Source organism: Phasianus colchicus, chromosome 7 (assembly GCF_987193195.1).
Source record: "Phasianus colchicus chromosome 7, bPhaCol1.hap1.1, whole genome shotgun sequence".
NCBI lineage: Eukaryota > Metazoa > Chordata > Aves > Galliformes > Phasianidae > Phasianus > Phasianus colchicus.
Window position 1 is genome coordinate 23,618,310 of NC_143442.1, and position 23,937 is coordinate 23,642,246.

A 23,937-nucleotide genomic window follows, 5' to 3' on the forward strand; every position below is an offset into this window, starting at 1 on the left:
GTCTGCTGCACATAATGGTCAAACAGTATTGCAGCTCTTGCTTTTTGTCAGTTGTGACTGTATATTTAGAAAGCAAGAGCTGACTACAATGTTTACCTCATATGGAGGAGTTACAGTGGCAATGTGAATTGAGCTGTATGTGCACTACAGCTCAGATGTTAACATGAGTGAAAAGTTACTACTGTGTCCTGTTTTTGCAATCTATGTATTTACTTTCTTTCATATTTTCCTTGCCGGTTTTTCTTCTGCTGGTAGTCTTCACTGATAGCTTTGCAAAGTCATTATTGTTTAAAGATAAGGAGATTAATTTAAATCTTAAGCTTGAAGTAGATTTAGCTATCATTGAAAAGGAGCAAGCAGACATTTAATATTCTTTTCTTTCCTTCTTCCATGTGGAACACTTTCTAAAGCAATTCTCAGTCAGCTTCCTTAATTTTTCTTGATCAAATACCACTGAGTTTCTTACAGCAGTTTACTATCAACAGCTAGAGATGAGTCTCAGCTGTGTCAACACTTTTAGTTTCAGAATACTAATTGAATCCTCTTAGTGATTCATGTTCTATTTCAAGGAGAACTTTCTCATGCCAAGAATATCAAGCAGTTCCTTCAACAGGAAAAAAAGTCAAATAGATCCTTTTTTTTTTTCCTCATGCATGGGTGTTATCATGGCTGTTAACTAAGCAAAGAGCATGTATGTGATTATGGCCAAGTTTCTGTTTGTTACTCTGCCATAGATGCTATTGCCTTGTCTTCTCTAGCCTTAGCTATGTTGTAGTTGCCAAAATAGCATCTTATTTTAAATTGTCCTTACAAGCCTGTGAAACAGCAAGCATGTGGCTAAAATAACCTGTGTGAATTACAGGGAAGTTACAGCTATAAATACATGAATATTTTTAAAAAGCCATAGTACTGTTCAGCACACTGAACAGTAGGAATGTAAGTGATTCCTAATGCAAAGCCAACAACGTCTGAGGACAGCATGTTGCGTTACTTCCAGTCCATTCAGTTTGGATATTAGTGAGCAGTAGTTCTTGGCCATCTTCTGGTTTGATTTTCAGTGTTTGATGTCTGAACCTGATAAATGTGTACTCTGTACTCACCTACTTGAGATGATCTGTTGACCTATGTAGCTTAAGCCAGTAGTTTAGAAACCTTGAAATTATTCTTTATCTCAACAGCTTTCTTAATTCCGTATTTTGCAATTTCATCTTGATTGCTGTTAATGGATGTATATCTAAGATAAGCAGTTTGGTGCATAGTAAACCTGAGGATGGGTTTACTTCAGGCTTGTAGATCACTGTCTTTTCTTGGGAAATGTTGAAGAGAGAAACAAAGGGGATGATGACTTAAGGAAAAATTGTGAAAGGGAAATAGAAGCAGGAACGGGGAGAAGGAAGATTATGGAAAAGGAAGACATTAGGAATGAAAAAATAAGGAGGAAAAAATCCAGAGAAAATAAGTGAGAAAATATAATGAAGATAATAAAAGCAAATAATCAGATGGAAAATATGCATCAACTTCATATATGTTGTCACAGCATCTGAATGCAGTTTATATATAATTAATATTGATAGTGAATTAAATTCTGTGTTTCTGATACTTGCTTGAGTTGAAGGGGTCTTGGGAACAGGGACAGTGGTCTAAAAAGAGAAGGGGATCCCTGTGCTTAATAACTGTATAAAGCCATAAGGAATGATATGTATTAAATTCCATGCTATCAATAATTAAATGTGTTAGCGATTTTGTAAAGTTATGTACTTGAGAGTAAACAAAGGTTATTGGAACTGGTGTGGGAGGGAATGTTTGTAGGCTAGAACACTTCAATTGGCATTGATACCAGTAAATGGAAACACATAACTAATGAATAGATGTGCAGACCAAGATTATCACATCAGCACAATATGTCTGAGAAGCTCAAAGAATAGAGCTTTGTGAAATCTTTGTTCTAAAAGTTAGTCTATTCATTTCTTTCTCCCAGCTGAAATGTGTTAAAGAAAAAGCTTTCTGCTCAAGTTAGTGCTGACTAATGACCTCAGGCACTCTATTTCCTAACATTCTTACCCTTCTCCTTTCTCATTTTTTTTTTCTTCCAGAAAGATCCAGATTACCTGAAACTTTGGTTGGATAGTTTTGTTTCTAGCTATGAACAGTTTTTGGATGTGGACTTTGAGAAGCTGCCAACTAGGTATGTAGAATTATAGACCTGTTCACCTTTGATATCTGAACCAGACCTGGATGAGAGCCCAGTTTCTTTCAATATCAATACTGCTTTTAAACAAAAGAAAGCTTTTTATTGTTGAGTGGCACTCCTGTTCTTCTGAAGGTCAAAATGGGTTGGGAATGATGAAACTTAGGCAAATACCGGTATTTGCATTATATCAGTGATGAAATCAATATTCACTTGTTTTTCCTTATAGAAGTGTAATCATTTCTAGTGAACTTTTGGAATGAATACTCATTAAATGTTGCAGGTGAAATAATGCTAGTATTAGTGCTTGGATTCTGTAGCAGTAGTGACTGAATAGAGGAAAGATCTAGGTAAAGTTTTAGAATTTTATTCTGTGAATTGCTATGAGAGGAAAAAAAAAGATAAAATGCTCAAAGTTTTAAATACTTTAGCTGGAAAGTTTTTAATTAAAGTGCATGAATGATAAACTTCAAAGTTCAGGAACAAGAGTATTAATGACATGTTGCTGACTGCAAATATGGAAATATAATCATGAGATGGGTAATAAAGTCTAATTTCACATTTCTGTATTTAGCACTTTGAATTTGCTTTCTGTGCACTAAGGCTAACTTTTCAAATGAGGAATAGAAACTTAGCTCTGTATCTTCTCTTTTTTTAATACATTCTTGTATGATCTAAGGGTTTTAAGAAAAAACAAATGTTACAGGATTCAGAAGTCACAAGAACCAGTTTCAGAGTTATAGCTGCTACCACTACCAGGGAGTGAATAGAAAGAATGGCTTTCTGCATAATGGCTTCTGTCCAAGCCCTGTTGAAATCAATGGAAATTCTCTAATGGACTTTGGATCAGATCCTGTTTGAAGTGTGATAGCCTCCACTGTTACAAGGAAACAAAGAATGCTGCAACTGGATCTCAGTGGATGAAAACAGGGCATCTTAACTACTTGTATTAAGATATTCTTCTTAGCCATTATGTTAATTCAGAGTTTATAGTGCAAATACCAATGTGAAAAATCTACAAAAATCTGCCAGTTAATTCTTCTTTCAGAAGATGTTTGCTTTGTAGTGAGATATCAAAATGCATCTTACAGTGCATATTTCAGGAAAGCAAAAGCAGTGGAAAAGTTTGTTTTGTTTTCTTGTTTTATGTGTTCATGAGTTGTTTTTGTTGTTGTTGTTTCTGTTTTTACAGCAACATAGTAAAAGATTAAGCGTAAGCATGAAGCTTAGCTGTGCTGAACAATAGCAGCATCTTCATTGCATTAAATAATGGGTTTGTGATCATAAAAATCCTGTATTTTTGTGAGGTTAATGACAGGATTAGTGACTTGGTCTGGGAGAGTAGGCCTGCACAGATTTAGACTCATTTGTGTAACAGATGTAGAGAAAATATATCAAAATAACACAAACATTTTCTGCCCTTGTTGGCATTTGAGAGATAATCAGGCATGTCAAAAGTGGCATCCTTCTGGTATTTGTCATTTCTATTGCAAGCATTAACACAATGGAGCTGATATTACTGAGCCTGCAAAAGAGAAATATGTAGGTCAGAGTGGAGCCACCTGCTTCCCAGTGCTTCTTCTCTTGAGGTCAAAGGGACCCCTTGGACTCAGGGGAAAGGAAGAAATTAAGTTTGCCCTCTGACATCTGTGCCAGTGATTTCAAGTTGCACTCCTTTGCTAACAGGTAGTGTAGAAATCAGAAGGAATTTTATACTTTTTTATTGCTTTCTTCCTCTGTCAAGTGTACAGTAGTTAAGAACATCTGTAATTGCTAAAATAGGGACTGATGTGACCTGTTTTTTTCCTTATGTAAATGTTGGAGTGCTTTACAGCTAAGTGCCAGAAAGACTATGTACTGAACAGCAAGAGCCAGGAAGTGATGAACAATTGTGTAAGGATAAAGAAGCTCGTTCAGATTGCTGGGCAAAGTTAACCTTTTGGAAGAGAGCTCTGGAGTTATGTCAGTGTAAAACATGACAATTTTTTAATATATAAGAAATCAAAACTTCAGAAATGTAGTTGAAACTATTATCCTTTTTTTCTGAAAGAAAGACTCTAAAGTGGCACTCGTTGATGTAATTGATAAGTGTTTCTTCATTGAATTAAAAATACATCATCTCCTGAAATATGTTTTGGAAATAGAAAATTTTCTACATAGTATAGAACTTGGTAGTCTCTAAACTTGAGCAATGAGTGTATCCACTGATATGATTTGGGTTGTGTAATAAGTAGAGTTTATAAGCATATAAACATTTACTTTTTTTGTGTATATATTTTTCTGTATATTTTTAAGCACAATAGTTCATCAATGGTCCTTACAGTGATTTTTTTTAGTAAGAAAGTGAAGATACTGCACAAGAAAATAACTATGCTGACAGCTTTGAGCACAAAAGCCTAACGCATGTCTCATCTATACCTCGAACAAACAAAAAGAAACTCCCAATCCTCTCAGTATTTACAGTGGAGAGGATAAAACATTGACCAGCTCATAGGAGGCTTTCTTTTTTTCCCACATCACTAACAGAAGAAATTGTTCTTTGTTTTAATATGTTCAGAAACAGCAATATTATCTGCACTGTTATGACTTATTTTCTGGTTTTGGTTTGTATGCTGTTAAGCAATGGAGCTTAAAGGAAACTTATGTCAAATACTGCAGATGCCACACTGTATTAGTGTATGGACTCTAAACCCACAAAAAAGGATGCAGGAATCACCAGAATAAAGCAGATTACAGTTACTGGAAACTGGTTGCTGAAAATTGAAGCCTGGTTTTCACCAGCCTTTGTTCCAAAGTGCTTGCTTACAGCTTTAGTGGAGGGGAGAGTACTGCTGATTTGAGCTGTAACTGAATGAGTACAGTGTGAAGACTAACTCAACTTCATTTCAAACACCTGGGTTAGTGATTTCTGTTGCTGCATAACCATGTTAATGTAATGTAAGAAGATTACAAATGAAAGAATCCAAAAGGAGAACGTACAGGCAAGAAGGGGATGGACTCCTTAGCAGGGTTTGTGGTGATAGAACAAGGAAAAATGGCTTCAAGCTCAAAGAAGGTAGGCTTAGGTTAGATAAAAGGAAAAAAATCTTTCACTGTGAGTATGGTGAGGCACTGGAACTGCTTGACCATTAGCTAAGTTGTTCTTGATGCCCTCTTGCAAGGCAAAGCTGGATCAGGCCCTGGGCAACCTGATGTAACTGTGGTGTCCCTGTTCATTGCTGGGCAGGTGGAGTAGATGGCCTTCAGAGATGCCTTCCAACTCTAAGGAGTCAGTGATTCTAAAGTGTAAAGACATCTCATTTTTTTTTGATGTATGGTTGCAGCAAGCAAATAGTGTCAATTAAGGTGTGACTTAATTTTTTTTCCTTTTTGAATAGTAAGTTTATGCAGCCAGTCTCATTAAGAAAAAATGACATTACTCATCTACATATTAAACTTCTCAAAATTTGTAGTGATATAGTAGTGATTTGCTGTGGGGTGGGAAGAAGTTCAGTTATTTAATCTCTGTAGTATGCTCAGTTTGAGTAATACCAGAAGATGGGCGCTGCTTCTGCTGTTCTTGCGCAAAGCATTTAAGTTGTATGTGGCACAGACATGTAGAACACTCTTTGGTACTCTTCAGTGAGGCATGGAGGGGGAAGGTTGTTTGCTTTCTTACAAAGTGTTTCATGATCTTACAGAAGGACTTGTTGGCCAGTTTGGGCAAGTTACTTCTGATATACAACCTCAGCTGTCAAAAATTATGTTGTTCTTAATACAGAGATGGTGAATTCACAGATTATTGTGAACAGCACTTGTAGTCCCAGAGGTATGAATCCACTGGCATCTTGAGAGATGAAGCTGATCAGAAATGAACATAGCTTTCTTGACAGCTGTGTTGGAGAAAAGCAGGTGCTCTCAGTTTTGTGGTTAATGTCTCTTATATGAACCTTGGATCTATGAAATCTATGTCAAGGTTTTCCAAATCCCTTGTGCTCTTGTGACTTTTTTCTTCAATTGTTTCTCGATGTGTTTCTACAAATACCTAATTTTAACAAAAATAGTATGCAGGAGTGCTTAATAATCTTCAGAGTCCTATCTAGGCTTGGTGGAGTTATTTAATGCCAACCCACATCTTTTTTCCTCTCCTAAAAACAATGAGATACTAGGAGGATAAAAACCAACCGTGTAGTGGGTTAACAGCACACAGAAACCATTAGGGTTGGGCCAGCCATTCATGCAGAATGTGTGTGCCGGGAGTCAAACGAGCTGCTGGGAGCTCCCCCTTCTGTACACTCAGACCCCGGTTTTCAAGTCTTTAAGCTCTATGAGCTGGTTGCTTTTGGTATTTAATCTTATTTTCTACTAGTTGGGTAGTTTGTGTAAGAAAGGCACAAAGTTTGCTGTGGATTACTGCCAACTGGACTTCAATGTCTATTTAGTTATTGCCATGTCATTTATTTTAATCTTCAGTGGAAAGTTGAAAACATTCCCTTGTTTAGTTTCATGTTTCATTCTTCTGTGTTGATCCTCATAGGAGTTTCCCAGGCCACCTGATTACTACTGCAAATCATGACATTTCTCTGTGGTGATTCAAGCAGGTAGTCTCATGGAAGAATATTTAGGAATCTGGTTAATGTATTCCTGGTGCTTTTTTTAGTTTTTTGTTGTTGGGGAAAAGAAAGCTCATGCTGGCTTATTGCCAGCAGGCATTTCCTTGTTCGCTAGAAAGTTCTTGTGAGAAATTGGTTGTTGCATTTCAGTATCCTTTCTTAAGCAGGTATATTGGAACACTACTGAAGCATGCTAAAATAGATGATAATGTGTTATTTGCATGATTATCAGTTGTGTGTGTGGTCTTTCTCTTTAGGGTGGATGATATCCCTCCAGGAATATCACTGCTTCCTGACAATATTCTTCAGGTCCTCAGGCTCCAGCTGCTGCAGTGTGTCCAGAAAATGTCAGATGGATTAGAAGAGCAGCAGCAGGCTTTGTCACTTTTGCTTGTGAAATTCTTTATCATCCTTTGCAGGTATTTGTTCTGCTTGCTACTTCAACAAGGCTGTTGTTTTGTTTAACAAATCATTAATGCAGGTTTTAGATTCTAATCACTTATGCGATGTGATCAGATGCTTTCCAGTAGAATCAGAGAAAAGCCACTTCTCATGATCTTCCAAGTAAAGGAAAAGGGAATGAAGAAGCCATATGATCTTTTCCACAAAAAATGGAATAGAAGGAGTGAAGACACAAGGTTTTTTTGTAATTATGCAAGATGCACAATGCCTTGAATTCACATAGATATATGTGGTATAAGAAATACTTTTAAAGGGAAGTTGCGCTGTAGAAAGCACTGAATATTGGAGAAGTGGAATGAAAAATGTACAGGAAGAACTGTTTCACATTCTTAACGTGCTTGTAATTCCATAAGTATCTTAGGGATCTGACTTACTCTATTAATGCAGCTGACCTCTGAATCTTACTCTCAATTTTGTAATACTGTCCAAGCAGGTAAATAGACTGTTTTTAGGGATCTATTCCTCCCTATTTCTTTTATTATAAACTGCATTGAATGAATAAGGGGATCAAGTATATGGTAGAGATTCTCCTTTGGATAAGTATTTAACAAGGGTTTTTTTTTTTTTTTTTGAGTCCTTTTGTTCTCCTTATCCCTACAACAGTACAAATCTGCAGTGCAGTGTTTAAGTATTCCAGAACATTAAGAAAGCTGAATAGATGATGATAGTTGTGTGATGAACTACCAACTATTACCTTACTCAGTTGCTAAACAGTTCTCCTTATGTGATCACATTAGTATCTGATCTTTGTGATGTCCTCAAACTGGGAAATAGCATGTGTGCTTCTTTTTTCCTGCTGATTTGCTTAGTGTTCTAAAATTTTTGATGTTTGTTCTTTGGAGAATTTATAGTACATATCTGCTTCTAGATAATATATTTATTAAAGCATTGGAAAGTGTATGCAGCTACAGTATCAGCCTCCTTGTTCTAGTAATGTGGGAGAAATTAAAGTTATTGCCTCTATTATTGCATGCCATTTCTGACCTCTCAATTTAGAATGTCCTGGGAATCTAATCTCCCAAATTCCAGATAGAGTTGACCTACAGCAGGATGACTCAGCCCTTTCTTCTTCCTGTTAAAAGAAAACTTGTGTACTATGCTACTGTGGCAGAAATAAACATTTGAGTACATGCAGTCCTTTGGAGAGTGTTTCTGAAATGCTTATACACTTTTCTGTGATTATAGACTGAATACTAAAACACACATTGTTTGAACTAGCCTCAGATAGCACACTCTGTACATTTGTTTTTTTCTGTTATTTTCATAGGAATTTGGCTAATGTGGAAGAGATTGGGATGTGTTCATACATTAATCATGTCATCACCATGACTACATTATATATTCAACAGGTATGTTTTCATCTTTAGTCTGTTACTTTTCCCCATAGACAGCTTCCAGGTCTTGCTTATTGTGATCCCTGTCAAAATAAAGTGTTCATGGGGGAATGCTTATGGAGAGGGATCAAGACTAAGTTTTAACTTCTAGACATCTTTTGATCACTGTTATTACTTCTGGATTTTTTTCCCCAGTTAAAAAGCAAAACAAAAGAGAAAGAAATGGCAGATCAGACACCAATAGAAGAATTTGTGAGGCATGCACTGGCTTTTTGTGAAAGTCTCTATGATCCATATCGCAACTGGAGGCAGAGAATTGCAGGGTAAGTGTGGACCAGGACAGGTTCACTACTGTGGGAGTTTTGTTATCTGTAGATAAATGATATATAAGGCTGCTGACCAAATTACTGATATCAAAGTAAAATAAAATGTAATGACATGGATATGCTGCTGATGTGTTTTACAGGTTAGAGTCGGTTGTCATAGGCACTGGATTTGATACAGTACACTAATTGTTTTTCAAAGATTCTCTATTCTAAAGAGTTAATGAAATATGCTAATTTTGGTAGGAAAAAAACCACATGAAGTGGATACTCAACACTGAAACCCAGTGCAACTGGAGTTGTCAGTACTAGTACGTGCTAGGAAACTGGCTTTTTGAGAAGCTTAATTTCTGTCATCAGGCACAGGCTCTTCTGTTTGAAGCTTCTAGTGATGCACTTTGTTCTAACTGGCTCTTCAGAGACCTCTTAAAGATTCCTATGAAATCTTTCATGTACAATTCTCCCTTATTAGCCCCAAATTCACTGCAGTAATGTTAAATGTACACAGCCTTGTACGCACAGCAGAAAAACTTGTTAACTATGCTGTGTGTACAAGGGCTGAAGTTGTTTGCTACTTTCCACTATCATTCAGAACTGCTGTTTAAGTTTCTTTTACTTTCATCAAGACTGTTTTGATGTGCATCAAACATTGGATCTGTGCATGTAGATAACTAGTCTTGTAAAACTTACATAAGTCCATTCTACAGCTTACATACTGTAGAACTGTGCTGCATTTGTGCATCCAGTCACTCTTTTGACTCCACGTGTAGAGTAGAAATCATAAGTTATGGTGGTACCTTGTTTGCTGGGGATTCTTTGTAGCTGGCAACCTGTAATATGCTTTAGCACTGCATGGATTGCAGGTTTTATGAAACTGTCATTGCAGGTTTTATGAAACTGTCATTGCAGGTTTTATGAAACTGTCATTGATATGGAAACTCTTGTTTCCATAACAGCTTAATTTGCTGTGCACAGAGTTTTAAGGAGCGCGTAAGGATCGCAATGTTCAGTATTTTTGTGCAGTATAATTCCCCCGTTCCAGAACATAATACAGATTGATACCAGTTATTGTATATGGCCTGACAAAATATTGCTAAGCTGTTTTTAGATGTAGCATTTGCAATACCAGCACATCTCATTGCATCTTAGGTAGAACATAAATACTCAAAAACACAGAACCTGCAATCAGTGAAGGTACAGAATTTGTTAATGAATCGATATAATTATGTTGTAGGAGGCTGCTATATTTTCTGAAACTGGATGTGATTTAAATATTTTTAAAAACTTTAAAGATATTTTCTGATAGTCTAAAGGTTGGAGGAAAAAAAGTGAATGTACCAGGAGGTTTGGTTGTAACTGACTGACATGAAGTTTTTTCCATTGCTTGCTTTCTTTCAAAAACTTCCCTATTTTTCTAAACTGGTATAACAAGGAAGCCAGAGGAAAAGAGGCAGGTAAATGTGGTTGAATTGGTTAAATTTTTTTTTTGAAGGTCTCAGTTTAAATGTTATATCTTTGAGAAGAAGTCTTTAACTCTACCAGCAGAATTACTTCCCTTTGATTTGTTCCCCCTACCTCCCATAATGAACTCATAATAATGTTTTGAGCCATTTCAAATTGCATGGTTAAGAACTTTAGTAGATGATTTACTTGCAATGGGAAGGACTAAATACCTGGTAGCTGGCGTTGTTTTGGTTCACTTTATTTTGACCAAACCATGTTCTAAACTCTTAAGGCATTTTTAGGAGTGGAACAGTAAAATCATTATCATCTGTTTTTTAAGGTGAAATACTTTTTTGCTATTTTTTAAGCTTGTAGGCAAAACTTAAATTTTTTGACAGGGTTTTCTATTATGACATCATGAAGTAGTAAGTCAGAAACAAAGGTGTCATCTTTCTTTTAATGTAATTTCAGACGTATCCTTAGTACAGTTGAAAAGAGCAGACAGAAGTATAAACCGGCTTCCCTCACTGTTGAGTTTGTCCCTTTCTTTTATCGTAAGTATTATCAACAGCATGTTTGAAAATGGTCATCTTTGGAGAAGTGAAGTTGGCAGTTCTAAATTCCATTCTCCAAAGAATGTATAATAAATGTAAAAGCATCTTACTGTTTTCTGAGGCTTCATGTATTGAGTTGATTTGCTTGCTTTCTGCTCTGTGTGTCACCATCTTGCCAACCTTACTTGTCTGTGAAAGCCTGGTAGCTTTTTCTTTCAGTGTTTACTGTAATTTAATAAGATTGAATCTGTGAATAGTATCCTGGGCTCCATCAAAATAGGGGTGGCCAGCAGGGACTGGGAGGTGATTGTTCCCCTCTACTCTGCTCTTGTGAAGCCCCATCTGGAACACTGCGTCCAAGTGTGGAGCCCCCAGTACAAGAAAGACAGGGAGCTGTTGGAGAGGGTCCAGAGGAGGGCCCTGAAGATGATCAGGGGACTGGAGCACCTCCCCTATGAGGACAGGCTGAAAGAGCTGGGCTTGTTCAGCCTGGAGAAAAGAAGGCTGCGGGGTGACCTCATTGCAGCCTTTCAGTACCTAAAGGGAGCCTACAGAGGGGAGGGGAATCAACTCTTTGAAAGGGTTGATAACTGCAGGACGAGGGGAAATGGTTTTAAGTTGAGGGAGGGGAGATTTAGGTTGGATGTCTGGGGGGAATTCTTTAGAGTGGTGAGGTACTGGAACAAGCTGCCCAGAGAGGCTGTGGATGCCCCATCCCTGGAGGTGTTCAAGGCCAGATTGGATGGGGCCCTAGGCAGCCTGATCTAGAATTGAATGGGGAGGTTGGTGGCCCTGCATGTGCCGGGGGGGGGGGGGGGTTGGCGATTCACGATCCTTGAGATCCCTTCCCACCCTGGCTATTCTGTGATCTGGATTGCACGTAAGATCCTTGTAGCAGCAACTGAAGTGATAACTTGCATGAGAAAATCATGAGGAAAGTATGCATGCATTTTTGTCTCCTCATATGGTTTAGTAGCCGCAAACGAGGAAACTTGCTTCCATCCAAATAGCAAAGTCAACTTGGACTGCAGTTTGGGAAACTACTCTCTTTTGTCTCTGCTTAAATTGTCCTAACTGCTACTTGGGAATTTGTATTCTTAGCATTGTGTATTGGCAAAGAGGTCAGTAAAATGCCTTTGTATTTGTGCTAGAGCACTGGAAGCTGAATCTGAAGTCTGCTCTTCAGGATTGTCATCTTCAGGATCTCTTCTTTTTAGTTCACTGTACTGTTTTCTCCCAAATCCCTTATTTTGTAGTGAGACAAACCTACAAGTGTGCTAATTAGCTGGCAGGTACTCATCTGCTGATTGGCCATCTGGCAGTACAAGAAATTGCTGAGCATGTGCTCCCCTACTCCTTCTGCAGGAGTACTAAAGACTTTTTTTGTCTACACTGCCTCATAATTTTTCCACAGTCAGCTAGGTGCTACTCTATTGAATTTGTCTTAAGTTCCACAAAGATTCAAAGGCTCTAAGTCAGAGAAATGGTGGGCTTTGTAGACCAGGTTTTAAAAACAGTTGTGCAATTTTCTTTTGAAACAAGCTTATACTTCCAGTATGTAGTCAGAAATACTACTTGCCAGTAACTGGTAATTGTCTGAAAGGTAACATTATTATTTTAATGAATACAGAGTTTTTCCATTTTCAATTTCTAGTGTTTAAAATCTCAGTCTCTAGCAGTTTTATCTTATATTGGAATAGAATTACAATGGCTAATTCAAAAGAAAATATTCCTTTTGTGGTTTCAGTTGCAGCTACTTTGATTCTAGTGATATTGCTATAGCAACAATATTCAGGTTGTATTCCTAAGAGTTCCATATATCAGATATGTTATGAGATATCTTTGAAGATATTTTTTATTGTTAGAAAGATGACAGACCTGTACAGGCTTCTATGAGAAGTTTGGTTCATAGGGAGCAAGTTCTGCTTTTCTAAGGCACCTGTACTGTGTATGGCATCTGTCTCTGCATCAAAAGTCTTCTAACATTTCTCATACCTGCTAACTGCTTGTTAGCATGTTCTGAACAGTCTAAAGAAAACGAATCCCATTTATTCCACAGTACATTTGCTGTACCTCTTTGGGTCTGTCAGTATTCCTGATAAGTGCAGTGTTGTCATGTTTCTTTAACTCTGAAATGGATATGTGAATGTATGTGACTTACATAAAAGAAAGTGGAGATTATAGAGTTGAAATTTTGTATTAAGCTTGCATGACAACAAGCAGCAAGGATGCTTGTTTTATTTACCATTCCTGCTTTTGTATTTTTGTTTGAGAGAAGAAAAAGCTTGTAAATTTATATTATAAAATAAGGAATCCTACTTTTTACTTACTCCACTCAGAATGTTTCCAAGAAAGTGAACATCTCAAGGAAAGCCTGAAATGTTGCCTGTTACATCTCTTTGGAGCTATTGTGGCTGGTGGCCAGGTAAGGGTGTTTTAAACTCTTCCCAGCTGCTGAAGTCTCTATCTTCATTATTCAAAGCTTATACATAGTAAATAAATTCTCCTTGATTATGGGGTATTTATAAGCTATTTATCTTGTGAAGTTTGGAGCTGTTCTGTGCAATAGTATCTAAATACTACAAGCTAGGTTCTGTTTTCAGAAAGCAATAGGAGGCTGCTTTTTAAAATAACTACACATTCTTATCAACTAAGTATGTCTTCACATACATTAAAAAAATGTGAGTAACTAGACTGCTTCCACCTGCAAAGTTTTTTATATAACTTTTTAGATTTCATATAATTACGACATACATCTAGCTTCCCAGTGTGTTTCAGAAGGAAATACAAGGGCTTCAAAGTTTGGAAGGTCCTTAAGACCTTTAAAATAACATGTAGGAAAGAATATCTGAAAAAAATACTGTTAATCATCAACACAGTCAGTGTATGCTCTCATGGGCTGACTTCTGTGATGTTCTGCTTAGTAAATGTTCTGGTGCCAGACCTATCTATAGTGATGAAGCAGCCCTAAAGTCAAGTCAGGAAGTTGAACAGTGGGTCAGGAACAAGAGGGTACATGGCCTGGCAGGGACATGACTGTTAAACTACACAGTTTAGGCAGGTAAAATGCTGGGAGCCATGGCTTGAATGGAAGATCCCTAGACAAGGTGAGGAGACCCTGACAAGGCTTCTTGCTGTGCTTTATAAGGCTGTATTCCTGCTCCAGATGTAGACCAGAGGCCTATCCAGTCAGATTCCAGGAAGAGAGTTGAGGGGTAGGCATTCATGACCCAGATAAATACTTGTTTTAAAGTATTGAGTCTATGAAAGTGGGGACCTAAAAATGAAATTTCAAATTCAGGTTTATTTAGAATTAATGTTATCAAGGGTACTTGATAAGAATATTATAATGTCAGTTTAAATGACCTTTAATCTATAAATATTCTGTTTGAAAAAGAAAACCTAATGAAGTGCATGAGGTGGGCTGCATTTCATCTATAGCCAATAATATAATCCAAGTAGGATGTTTAACAACTACAGTATATAAATTAAAATGGAAGAAATAGTGAATGTTGCAGGATTCAGGTATCTTCAAATCAGCAATTCTGTCCAAGTTACATTTTTATTCCCCTTAATTCTTTTCATCCATGTTTTTCAGAGGAACGCTCTTCAAGCAGTATCTCCTGCTACCATGGAAGTCTTGATGCGTGTTTTAGCAGACTGTGATAACTGGGATGATGGGAGCCGTGAGGAAGTGAGCAGAAAGGCAGAGCTTACTCTGAAGTGCCTGACAGAAGTTGTCCACATTCTCCTTAACAGCAGCTCTGACCAGCGTCAGGTGGAGACCAGTACAATACTGGAAAACTATTTCAAGTTGCTTAATTCAGACCATTCGGCCTTACCTAAACCAAGGCGATGTAGGCAGTGGGAGAGCAGGTTCATAGCACTACAGATCCAAATGCTGAGTAAGTACTCAACTGTGCAGTTTCTTTAAATGTCTCTTGATAATAGCTCTGAAACAAGTAATGATTGAATTGTTATATAACTGGAAGTTGTACAAATGTTCACTTATTTATATAGTGCAAAAACATCAAATGTTTCTTCTCATTGACATTTCTTTAGATATATTCTATTTCATATTCATATTTAACCAGAGTATCAAGGTTCATGGACTACCAGTCTCTAATTTAAAAAAAAAAAAATTGCTAGGCAACAATGACAGCACCTTAACTGCAGAGTGAGGAGGATTTCTAATAAAATATCCTTGTGATGGCTGTTTTGTGGAAGTTTGCTTTTCAGATGGAATTACTGCAAACATTGGCAAAGATGCTGGTCCTTGAAGTGTTGGTGCTGAGTTGTTAGATAAGCATTTAGGATTTGTGAATATTTTTTTTACTTTGTTTGGAATGGCAAATATAAATGTAGGTATTTTGTTCCCCTGGACTTCCAAGGAAACAAGAGTAGCATTGAGGTGGTGATCATTTACAGTGAAAGGCATCTGTATAATATAGGGAAAATTTTTATAAGGAAACCAGTGTTTGTGTGCTTCTAATAGAGGGCATGCAGGTTAGGTACTCAAAGACAAAGACTTCAAGCAGGATATGAAAGCTATCAAAGGTATAGCTGAGTTTTTTCACTATGTATAGTAGGTTATCTGACAGTTTTTACAGTGAGTTTTGGGCCTAGTACTCTGTGTTTAAAACACCTCAGAATTCTTGTGATGTATAGTTTATTTTAAAATCAATATTTTTTTAATTCCCATGTTTATTAAGTACCTTTTCTAATCATCTTACAGGTGTAATTTGGGAAAAAGAAAGAGCTTCATAGATTTGGCAAGTGTTTTGATTTTAACATTGGTTCCATTTTAATTTTGTAGATACAATCACGGCCATGTTAGACTGCACAGACAGGCCTGTTCTACAGGCAATTTTCCTTAACAGTAACTGCTTTGAGCATCTCATTCGACTGTTGCAGAACTGCAAGGTAAATTTTCTTTTATCTTCACTTTTATAACAAAAATTTTGTTCTCTTTTCCCATAGGATCTAACATTTAGACAAATCTTTTTTGTCTCAATCCCAGATAGAACCTTATTTGCTAGCCAATGTCTTTCACTGATTCCTTCATAGATTTTGTTTCTCAGCCTCTGCAAAAGAGCATGGATACAATGCAACTCTGGAATATTTTCATTCTATTTTTGTGATATGTTAGTGGCATTGCTATTTTGAGCTCTTCTAATAAATTGTATACTGTAGATTACATTATCTAGTATCAATTATCAATTTTTTTTTTGGATTGAAATATTTCATTGCAGCAATATATGAAAAATGTGCTTGGGTTAGGATTTAGCTGTTATGATTAGTGGCAGAATGCCAATTTCCTTGAAATGCTTTGAGTAGTATTAGTGGATTGTTTTTGTTTGTTATCTCCAGTCTTCTCCTGAAAATGCTTTATTTCATTTTACCATTATTCTCTGTTTGGGCATCTGTGCCTATTTTTGTACTGACCTTGTACTCTGTAAGAAACTTATTTTCTAATTTCTTCTTCAGTTATTAAGCATTATGATATTTACTTATTCTTGTAGAATCTGGCCTTGTTCCTGTTCTCATTTAAACAAGTGGGAATTAGAACTTTGGAAAGTAGGAAAAGCTACTCTATTAGGTTTTGCCTGCTTTGATTTTATTTGCTGCTTGTTCTCTTCGTTTTTAGTCTGCCTGCTTGTCTGTCATAAAATGTACTGTTGGGATGTTTTTTCCTCTGATAGCCTTGCATGCTACTGTGATCAATTGAGTCTCAGTGTTTCCAGGTTGCTACATGACTTTTTTTAACCTTTGTAGTGGAAATAGCCCCAAGAATGACAAAGGAAGGAGGGGAGATGAAGTTACATTTTTCAGTGTATCTTTGTACTTTTTGAAATAGCAAAGATGAATTTAGCAGTGGAATTGATTTTCTCCTGTTAATGTAGGAAGATGATCCTGTTTCTGGTCATATTTTTTCTTACCTGTGAAAATCTTGCTGCTGGATTCACTGGCAGGCTATGTGAAGCACAGTTCTGCAACTCTGTATCAGGTGAAGAGGAGAGTACAGACAGATATGAAAGTCAGGAATTTCTTGGATCTTCAGCAAATTTGGAGAGAGATTTTCATGGAAAGAAGGGGTTAAAGAAAATCACTACCACAACTTCTGCTATAGGTATCATGAGATACTCAAACCCATAATTCTAGTCACATTTCAAAATCATTTGCTGTCCAGCAATCTTCTAAAATAGTTTTTTTTGGCATATGTTGGTTTTAAGCCTCATGGACAAATTGTCTTCACTTAACTATGCTCTAGGAGTATAGATCTGCATAAGAGCTCTTTAAAACTGTTCAGTTAAGTTCTGTTGATCTAAATGTTGCCTTTTGTCTTGTGATATTCAAGTAGAGGGTCTATACTTTAGAGATATCAAAAGGGGCTCAGTCTGTCCTAAGTTACATTAAGTAGCTGCTTGTAGGTACTTAAACATCTAGGGATCAGACTTTGAGCAAAGCGCAATCATCTCTAGCAATATGTCTGGTTAAAAGCACGTGGTTATTGTCTGAATGGCTTTAGATAGAATTTTCACTTGTACTGATAGGGCTGAATTAACCAATCTGAAAAAACTTTGTCTGCCTTTGCTTTTGTTTGGTGTTCTTATTCTCACTTGTTAATGCTATAACCCTATGAGATGTTGTCATAATTCTGTGATATGTACTCTTGAGTGTGATGTATTTCAGACTGACTTGTGTTTCTATGTAGGCTTACACTTGTGTAAGTCTAATAATTTGAGTATTTTCTTTGTCCTATTTTGTGAAAGCTGATTTCATAGTGTTACTCATCTTCAGAAGGAATACTTAAGTAAGGTACTAGGAGAAAATGCTTGAGGAAGAAATGGTTAATATTTCATTCTTACCCACTGATAGAAAGTGTTGGGTTTATTTTGTTTGGTTTTGTCCTTCTTAGGTACCTTTAAAACATTTTTGATAGGGGATTTTTAACAGCAGTTTGGAGTATATAAACAGAAGAAAAGCTGTAGTCATGATTAGATTGTGGCTGACCTATACTCACAAAGTGAGTGCAGTGGATTATGAAGGTACTGGAGTCAACTTTGACGTTGCAAATTCAGGTACAGACTAGGGATAAATTTCTTAGCTGAAAATGCAGAATAGGTGTAGTTTTATTTACAGTCTGACAGATCCTTAGAGTGTTACCAGATGTAGTTTTGCATTTCTTCTGTTCTGAAGGCTTATGTGATCAAGATATTCTACTGCTGTTGCTGCTTGATTTTGACTACATAGCTTCAGCCATTACATAGGATAAGACATAAATGGACAACCTTGAGGCATTTGTATCCATTTCTTTGCTAATGCTCCCCTGTTTTTATTTCTTTAAAGTGAATTTTTGTTGTATTGCACGTGGTAAATGAAATCATTGTTGCTAAGCTGGTAAGCAGTATAACATCCACGTAGGTCTGTCTCCTTGTCTCAGCAATGACATGTTTTCATCTAATTCTGGACAAAAAATGCAATTACTGCTTAGCAAAACTGCAATCTTCAATATTCTAAGAATTAACAGACAACTAATATTAGTGGGGGAATGTGTCTCACTAATGTGAGAACTCGTTTCTTGTATGTTAGACACAAATCCTGAGGCAGCCTCCACAGTTATGACTGGAGGATAACTATGTAATACAATTATTTCCATTATTCTTGTCTCTGTTTCTAACAGCTCTTTTTAAATGCTAACAATAAAGTGGCAGACAAGAGTGAAAAAGACCTTGCCAACAAATTACTGACAGAAATGAATGAGGACCAGGTATCTACCTAATCTGTATTTTGCTTCAATTGAGGTCAAAACACAATGACAGGAAAACTGATTCCTGTGCTTCACCTTAATGATCCTTCTTAAGTCTTCTGTGGCAAGATGACCTTGTTTCTGCAGACATAAGTATTTCCTATCTATGGAAAGTGACTTTCCCAATTAACAGACTGAATTCAACTTTGCTTTTTTTCATCTACTTCAAGTTGCAAATATTTCAGTAGATTGACCCTCAGTTTTGCATCTTTTAAGGAAAAGGTGAAGTACATGAATGGAATCCAAATAATTCTATTAACCTGGTGGTGATTTTTTCCCTTCCTTTCCTTTTTTTTTTTGCTTCTTTGTCTCAGCACTGTGGTGTTTTGGATTCTGGGGCCTTGTTTGTGAATCTCAATGGTTGTATTTGATGTCCTGATTCTTTGCTTGTCATCAAGAGATGTTCACAAATCAATGGACAGGCTGAATCAGGGAGGTAGGAATAGCCTGTTGCTTTAATTTTGCCATAATGTTGTGGAAAGTATCAAATGCAATTTGTATTGATTTTGTGGTAGAATGATTTGTTCTGATTAAAAATGTAAAGATGCTGAGTACAAGGTACGGTAATCTACAGGTTGTGATCCTAACAAATAGCTTTGGCTTTTTTTAGAAACTCAGTGCAACATTAACTGCATGTAAACATTTCTTCACATCTAACAGTCTTCTGATTCTTGACATTTCATTTCCAAAATGTCTGATATACAGAATATTATTTCAGGGGTGGTGAAACTGTTTGTGCAGTCTTGCTCATTAGGCTTACTGATGGACCTGAAATACTGCTTGTTTTTGTCCTTAAGACCATGATAGAAATATTACTATAAACAGAAATTAACAGAAGAAAACAGCGCAAAAGTTAATATGAAATTGGGAAGTTGATGATTGAGATAAGAATATGGGTGAGAAAGCCACTTTACTGTGCTGGTGTGAGTAATCTCTTATAATTCATGTGTGTTGCATTGGTGTATAGGGACTTATGGAAAAGAAAACTCTATATATACTGCAGATGCCTGATTATTTAGCAGTGCACACACAATACAAGAGATTTCTTAATTTGTTTTCCTTCCTCCCTCTTGAGGTTGTCCATTAGCCGCATGAGGCGAACATGTTTGTCCATCAGAGCATTTGAAGTGAAATGAGTTTTGTGAAGGCTTCTCTCCTTCTCTTGAAATGTTGTCTATTGTTAATGTTATCTATCCTGTAGGCTATGGGGTACTGTGAAATCATTATTGGTGGAGATGATTTTTGAAGCATGCTAGTAAACTTTGTTTTCATCCTGGCAGGAGGGCACAGTACAGTTTTGGAGCAGAATTGCCTTTTTGCATTTGTATATAACCTCTGTACTTGCTGCTTTCAGGTATTTCAGGGACGTCTAGACTGCTTGGCAGTATCAACTATTCAGGCTTTCACAGCAGTAATGCACAAGTCTCCAGCTGCTAAGGTAACTACACGTGCAGCTATCTTCTTGTGATAGGCCTCTTAATTTTGTCTAGCTTTTTTATTTTGCAACATCCTTGGGGAATTTTACTAATTAAGTTGAGCAGCTTGTGATCACTAATTCCTGTCAGATAGGAGCAATGGACTGGGTATCCCCTGTCTCGCTATGCAGCCATTAGAAACAAACAGACATCTTTGAACTGGAAAACTGGAGTGCAAATGGTAACTGGAATCTTTTTAAGGAGAGTACATAATTATTTACCATAAATATTTGGAGTAGAATTAACAAATTTTGCAAGATATAGCTTCAGGAAGGAGTTAGATTTTTTTATCATGTTTGTAATCCAGAATCATATTGCTGTCTAAATCGTGATCTTGCCTTTCCCCCTGCCTTTTCTTTGTGGTTATTCCTGTGGCTTGATAAATTAACTAGCAATGACTAGTTTGTGAATCTGACTGAAATATAAAGCCACAGAAGAGTAGTGTATTTAATTCTAGAGTGCTGAATTCATTGGATTAATCCCATGTTTGAATGACTTCTGGCACAGTGCAGGTCACAGAGTGTGGAAGAAGCCTGATTCAGTTTCTGCTTGTAGTACATTCTCAGTTAGAAATGACAAGGTAGTAAATTAGGCTCCTCCTGAGCATATCTCAGAGTACTTGCATCTCTACTGACACTGGGAAGTCTGGGGAAGTCTTGTGTGGCAGAATGGAGGATTGACTGTAATCCATGAAGTGCCAGTAAAGTTTTCAGCTGCATTTTCATTACAATGTATAATTTTTTTATTTCCCTGTTTACTTAAGTAATTCTCACTTCTATTGGCAGATTCATCCATCTGTTTTAATTTCAGTGCAGAATACAGCTGGGAGGCTAGTATTTGTTTTGTGATGCGTTGGGTATTTACAAACCAAACAGTAAACAGATGCTATGTAGTATGGTCAGACTTTGTGGCACGTGTCATTTTTCTTTGTGTAAAATCAATTAATTTTCAGAAAATCATTCCTGGAACACTTAACTGATCTTTTGAATTATTTAAAATGAGTTATTTCTAATCAAGCTGGTCTAGAAAATCTTTCATTCAAAAGTCAGTATCTAGATACTTAGAATTCTCAAAATAATAACTTCATTTCAAGCTTCAGTTTGCATTAAAGTTATTAGTAACTTGCAATAGATTTAATGTTTGGGTATATAAAGCAATATTTTTTATATTTACTACTTTGATCTTACGTTTGTTTATCTGCATGCTGCAGTGAGTTTCTTATTTACAGCATGCTAGAGATAGAAATCCTTTCATAGTATGTCCATTGTGCTAAACAAAAAAATACAATTCTTACATTCTAATCTTTAAGACTAACATTGTTTTGAAGTAAACTTTGTTGCAGTAGATGAGCTATTTGTGTCTATTTCATTTGTTAGTGAGACTGGATTTTTATCCTCAGGAGGTCTTCAAGGAGAGAATTGGTTATGCACATATCTATGAGGTACTTAAGTCACTGGGCCAGCCCTCAAGGGAACTGCTGGAAGAACTCATGAATATGGTGAGATATACTTTGAATGCAGTCTGAAAAGTTATGTCTCTTCAGCAGTATTTCTTCTTGACTGTATTTCATGTCTGACTTCTTTGTTTTTCAGGCTGTTGAAGGTGACCACATGGCTGTTGGGATACTAGGCATTAGTAATGTCCAGCCATTATTGCTGCTTATCCAATGGCTTCCAGAGCTTGAGTCACATGACCTGCAGATTTTCATCTCAAATTGGTTGAGGCGGATCTGCTGTATTAACAGGCAGAGTCGTGCCACGTGTGTCAATGCGGACATGGTCATCCGTATCATTGAGACACTAAATCACCACTCTGCACTCCATTGTACTTGTGCAGAGAACCTGATTGCCCTTCTGGGCTCCTTAGGGAGCCAGTCAATGGGGTCAGAAGAACTGCTTCAACTAATACGGCTCCTGAGGACTGAGGAGCCAAAACAGGCTCACCCTTATGTTATTCCAGTGGTGCGAGCCATTCTGGCAATGGCTCGGAAACAAGGCATGGTTAGTGCCTTGCAGTATTTCAACTTGTGTCACAGTATGGCAGGAATTGCTGTTCCATCAATTCAGAGGTGGCCAGGCTCTGCATTTTCTTTCAATGCTTGGCTCTGCCTTGATCAAGACCAGGTGGACCCTAGCACAGCCTGCAAAACTGGCAAGCGGAAGCAACTGTATAGGTATGGTTACCATAATGACTTCAACAGCACAAATCTGGGTTGTCTGTTCCTTGTGGAATGTGGTACCCCCTAGTCTGTATGGTACCCGTTCCTTCATGGAATGCAATATAAAGCATTCTATGAAAAACTTGATTTATTTAGTTTGTGAAAGGGAGAAGCTTCATCTGTTTCAACAGCCAGGCTATGTTACAGGAATAAGCACATAGCTTCTCAATTACACTGCTTCCTCTACAGTTTCTTGTTTGCAGTTTCATTATCCACAACTCTGAATTGTGTTAAGGTATATAGCTTAAAAACAACAACAAAAATAAACTAACCAACAACGAAAAAAAGCAAAACACCTCAAAACAAAACAATCTGTGGTGGAATTGCACCACAAACTTTAAAAAGCCAATAAAGCAAATTCTCATCTGCAAAATGCTTTTTCCACATAGTCACCACAATTAGCTATGCATTTTCGCCAGCGATGTCATTCTCATAAAAATCTGCACCAATTGAGATGGTCTACTGTTTCACAGCTGTGACGATGACAGAAAAATATTGCACAGCCAATTCATTTTTTACTGGTCTGAACAGATGGAAGCCAGAAGGTGCCAAATCTGGGCTATATGATGGGTGTGGTGGGACAGTGCAGCCAAGACAGGCAATGTGCTCTATGTTCTTGCAACTGATATGGGGTCTGGTGTTATTGTGTTGCAAGAGAAAAATTGTCCTCTTCTCTGGTTTGACTTTGGAGGTTCCAGCATTCAGCTTAGTCATTGTTGCAGTGGCAATTAGTGGAGACGGTTTGTCTGGGTTCCAAGAAATCCAGAATGATCACCCCCTTTCCTATCCCAAAAGACATTGCATATCGCTTTCCCCACTATAACATCCGTGTCACACTTGTGTTTTATACCAATAAATATTTGATAATACAGTAGTTAATGCCTCCACTTGGAGTAACAGTACCCAAGGGATTATAGCAGGCTTTGATAACACTTGACAGTTTATATATAATTTTCTGTATTCAAGCACTTAAAAAAAAAAATAAAAATGCCAGGTTTCTCAAGGCAAGCCTGTTCTTGCAGGGCTTATTTATAGATAGCTGCTTACATCTGATCTTTGTGATACTGAGTGAAATAAGCCATGACTGTGTTTATATTTTGCATTAAAATTCTTGCTTATAGGTAATCACAGATTTAAAAATATTTTTGATCTACACTTACTGTCTCATCAGTTTTAAACCAGATTTGGCTGTAACATTACATGTACAAGTATTCTGAATTTCTGAATTATTCCATTTAGTGTCTTGAAATTTAAAATAAAAATCTTCATATGCAGTGCTATGATGTAAAACAAGGAAATTAAAAGAACACATCTACTAGCTATGACAGCAATCTCACCTAACTGCAAGCATTAGTAGCAGCTTTAATGGGGCTGATGGACAAAATTAACAGCAAACAGCACTGTTTGCAGGCCTGTTAATGTGGTATTTAGTAGAACATTGTAGCTCTCAGAGGCTGCAACTGTCAGTAGTAGGATAGCTACAAGTTTCTTTGAGAGATTTGGGGAATGCCTTTGTCCTGAGTGTCCTTGGGGTTCCT

General features: G+C 37.0%; 1 protein-coding gene across 6 annotated transcripts in view; it reads left to right on the top strand.

Moving 5' to 3' along the window:
* Window positions 1-23,937, top strand: part of NBEAL1 (neurobeachin like 1) — an 80,393-nt gene that overhangs the window by 15,089 nt on the left and 41,367 nt on the right. For 4 of the 6 annotated variants that reach the window (XM_090144122.1, XM_090144120.1, XM_090144121.1 and 1 more), the window contains exons 3-14: window positions 2,094-2,185; window positions 7,038-7,199; window positions 8,510-8,591; window positions 8,772-8,899; window positions 10,814-10,896; window positions 13,236-13,321; window positions 14,495-14,801; window positions 15,713-15,819; window positions 18,581-18,667; window positions 20,061-20,144; window positions 21,581-21,679; window positions 21,774-22,354. In XM_090144122.1, the coding sequence (XP_090000248.1) occupies window positions 2,094-2,185; window positions 7,038-7,199; window positions 8,510-8,591; window positions 8,772-8,899; window positions 10,814-10,896; window positions 13,236-13,321; window positions 14,495-14,801; window positions 15,713-15,819; window positions 18,581-18,667; window positions 20,061-20,144; window positions 21,581-21,679; window positions 21,774-22,354 (1,898 nt within the window). The remainder of the gene's footprint in view (window positions 1-2,093; window positions 2,186-7,037; window positions 7,200-8,509; window positions 8,592-8,771; window positions 8,900-10,813; window positions 10,897-13,235; window positions 13,322-14,494; window positions 14,802-15,712; window positions 15,820-18,580; window positions 18,668-20,060; window positions 20,145-21,580; window positions 21,680-21,773; window positions 22,355-23,937) is intronic. The other 2 variants (XM_090144124.1, XM_031601298.2) reach the window with 1 other exon arrangement.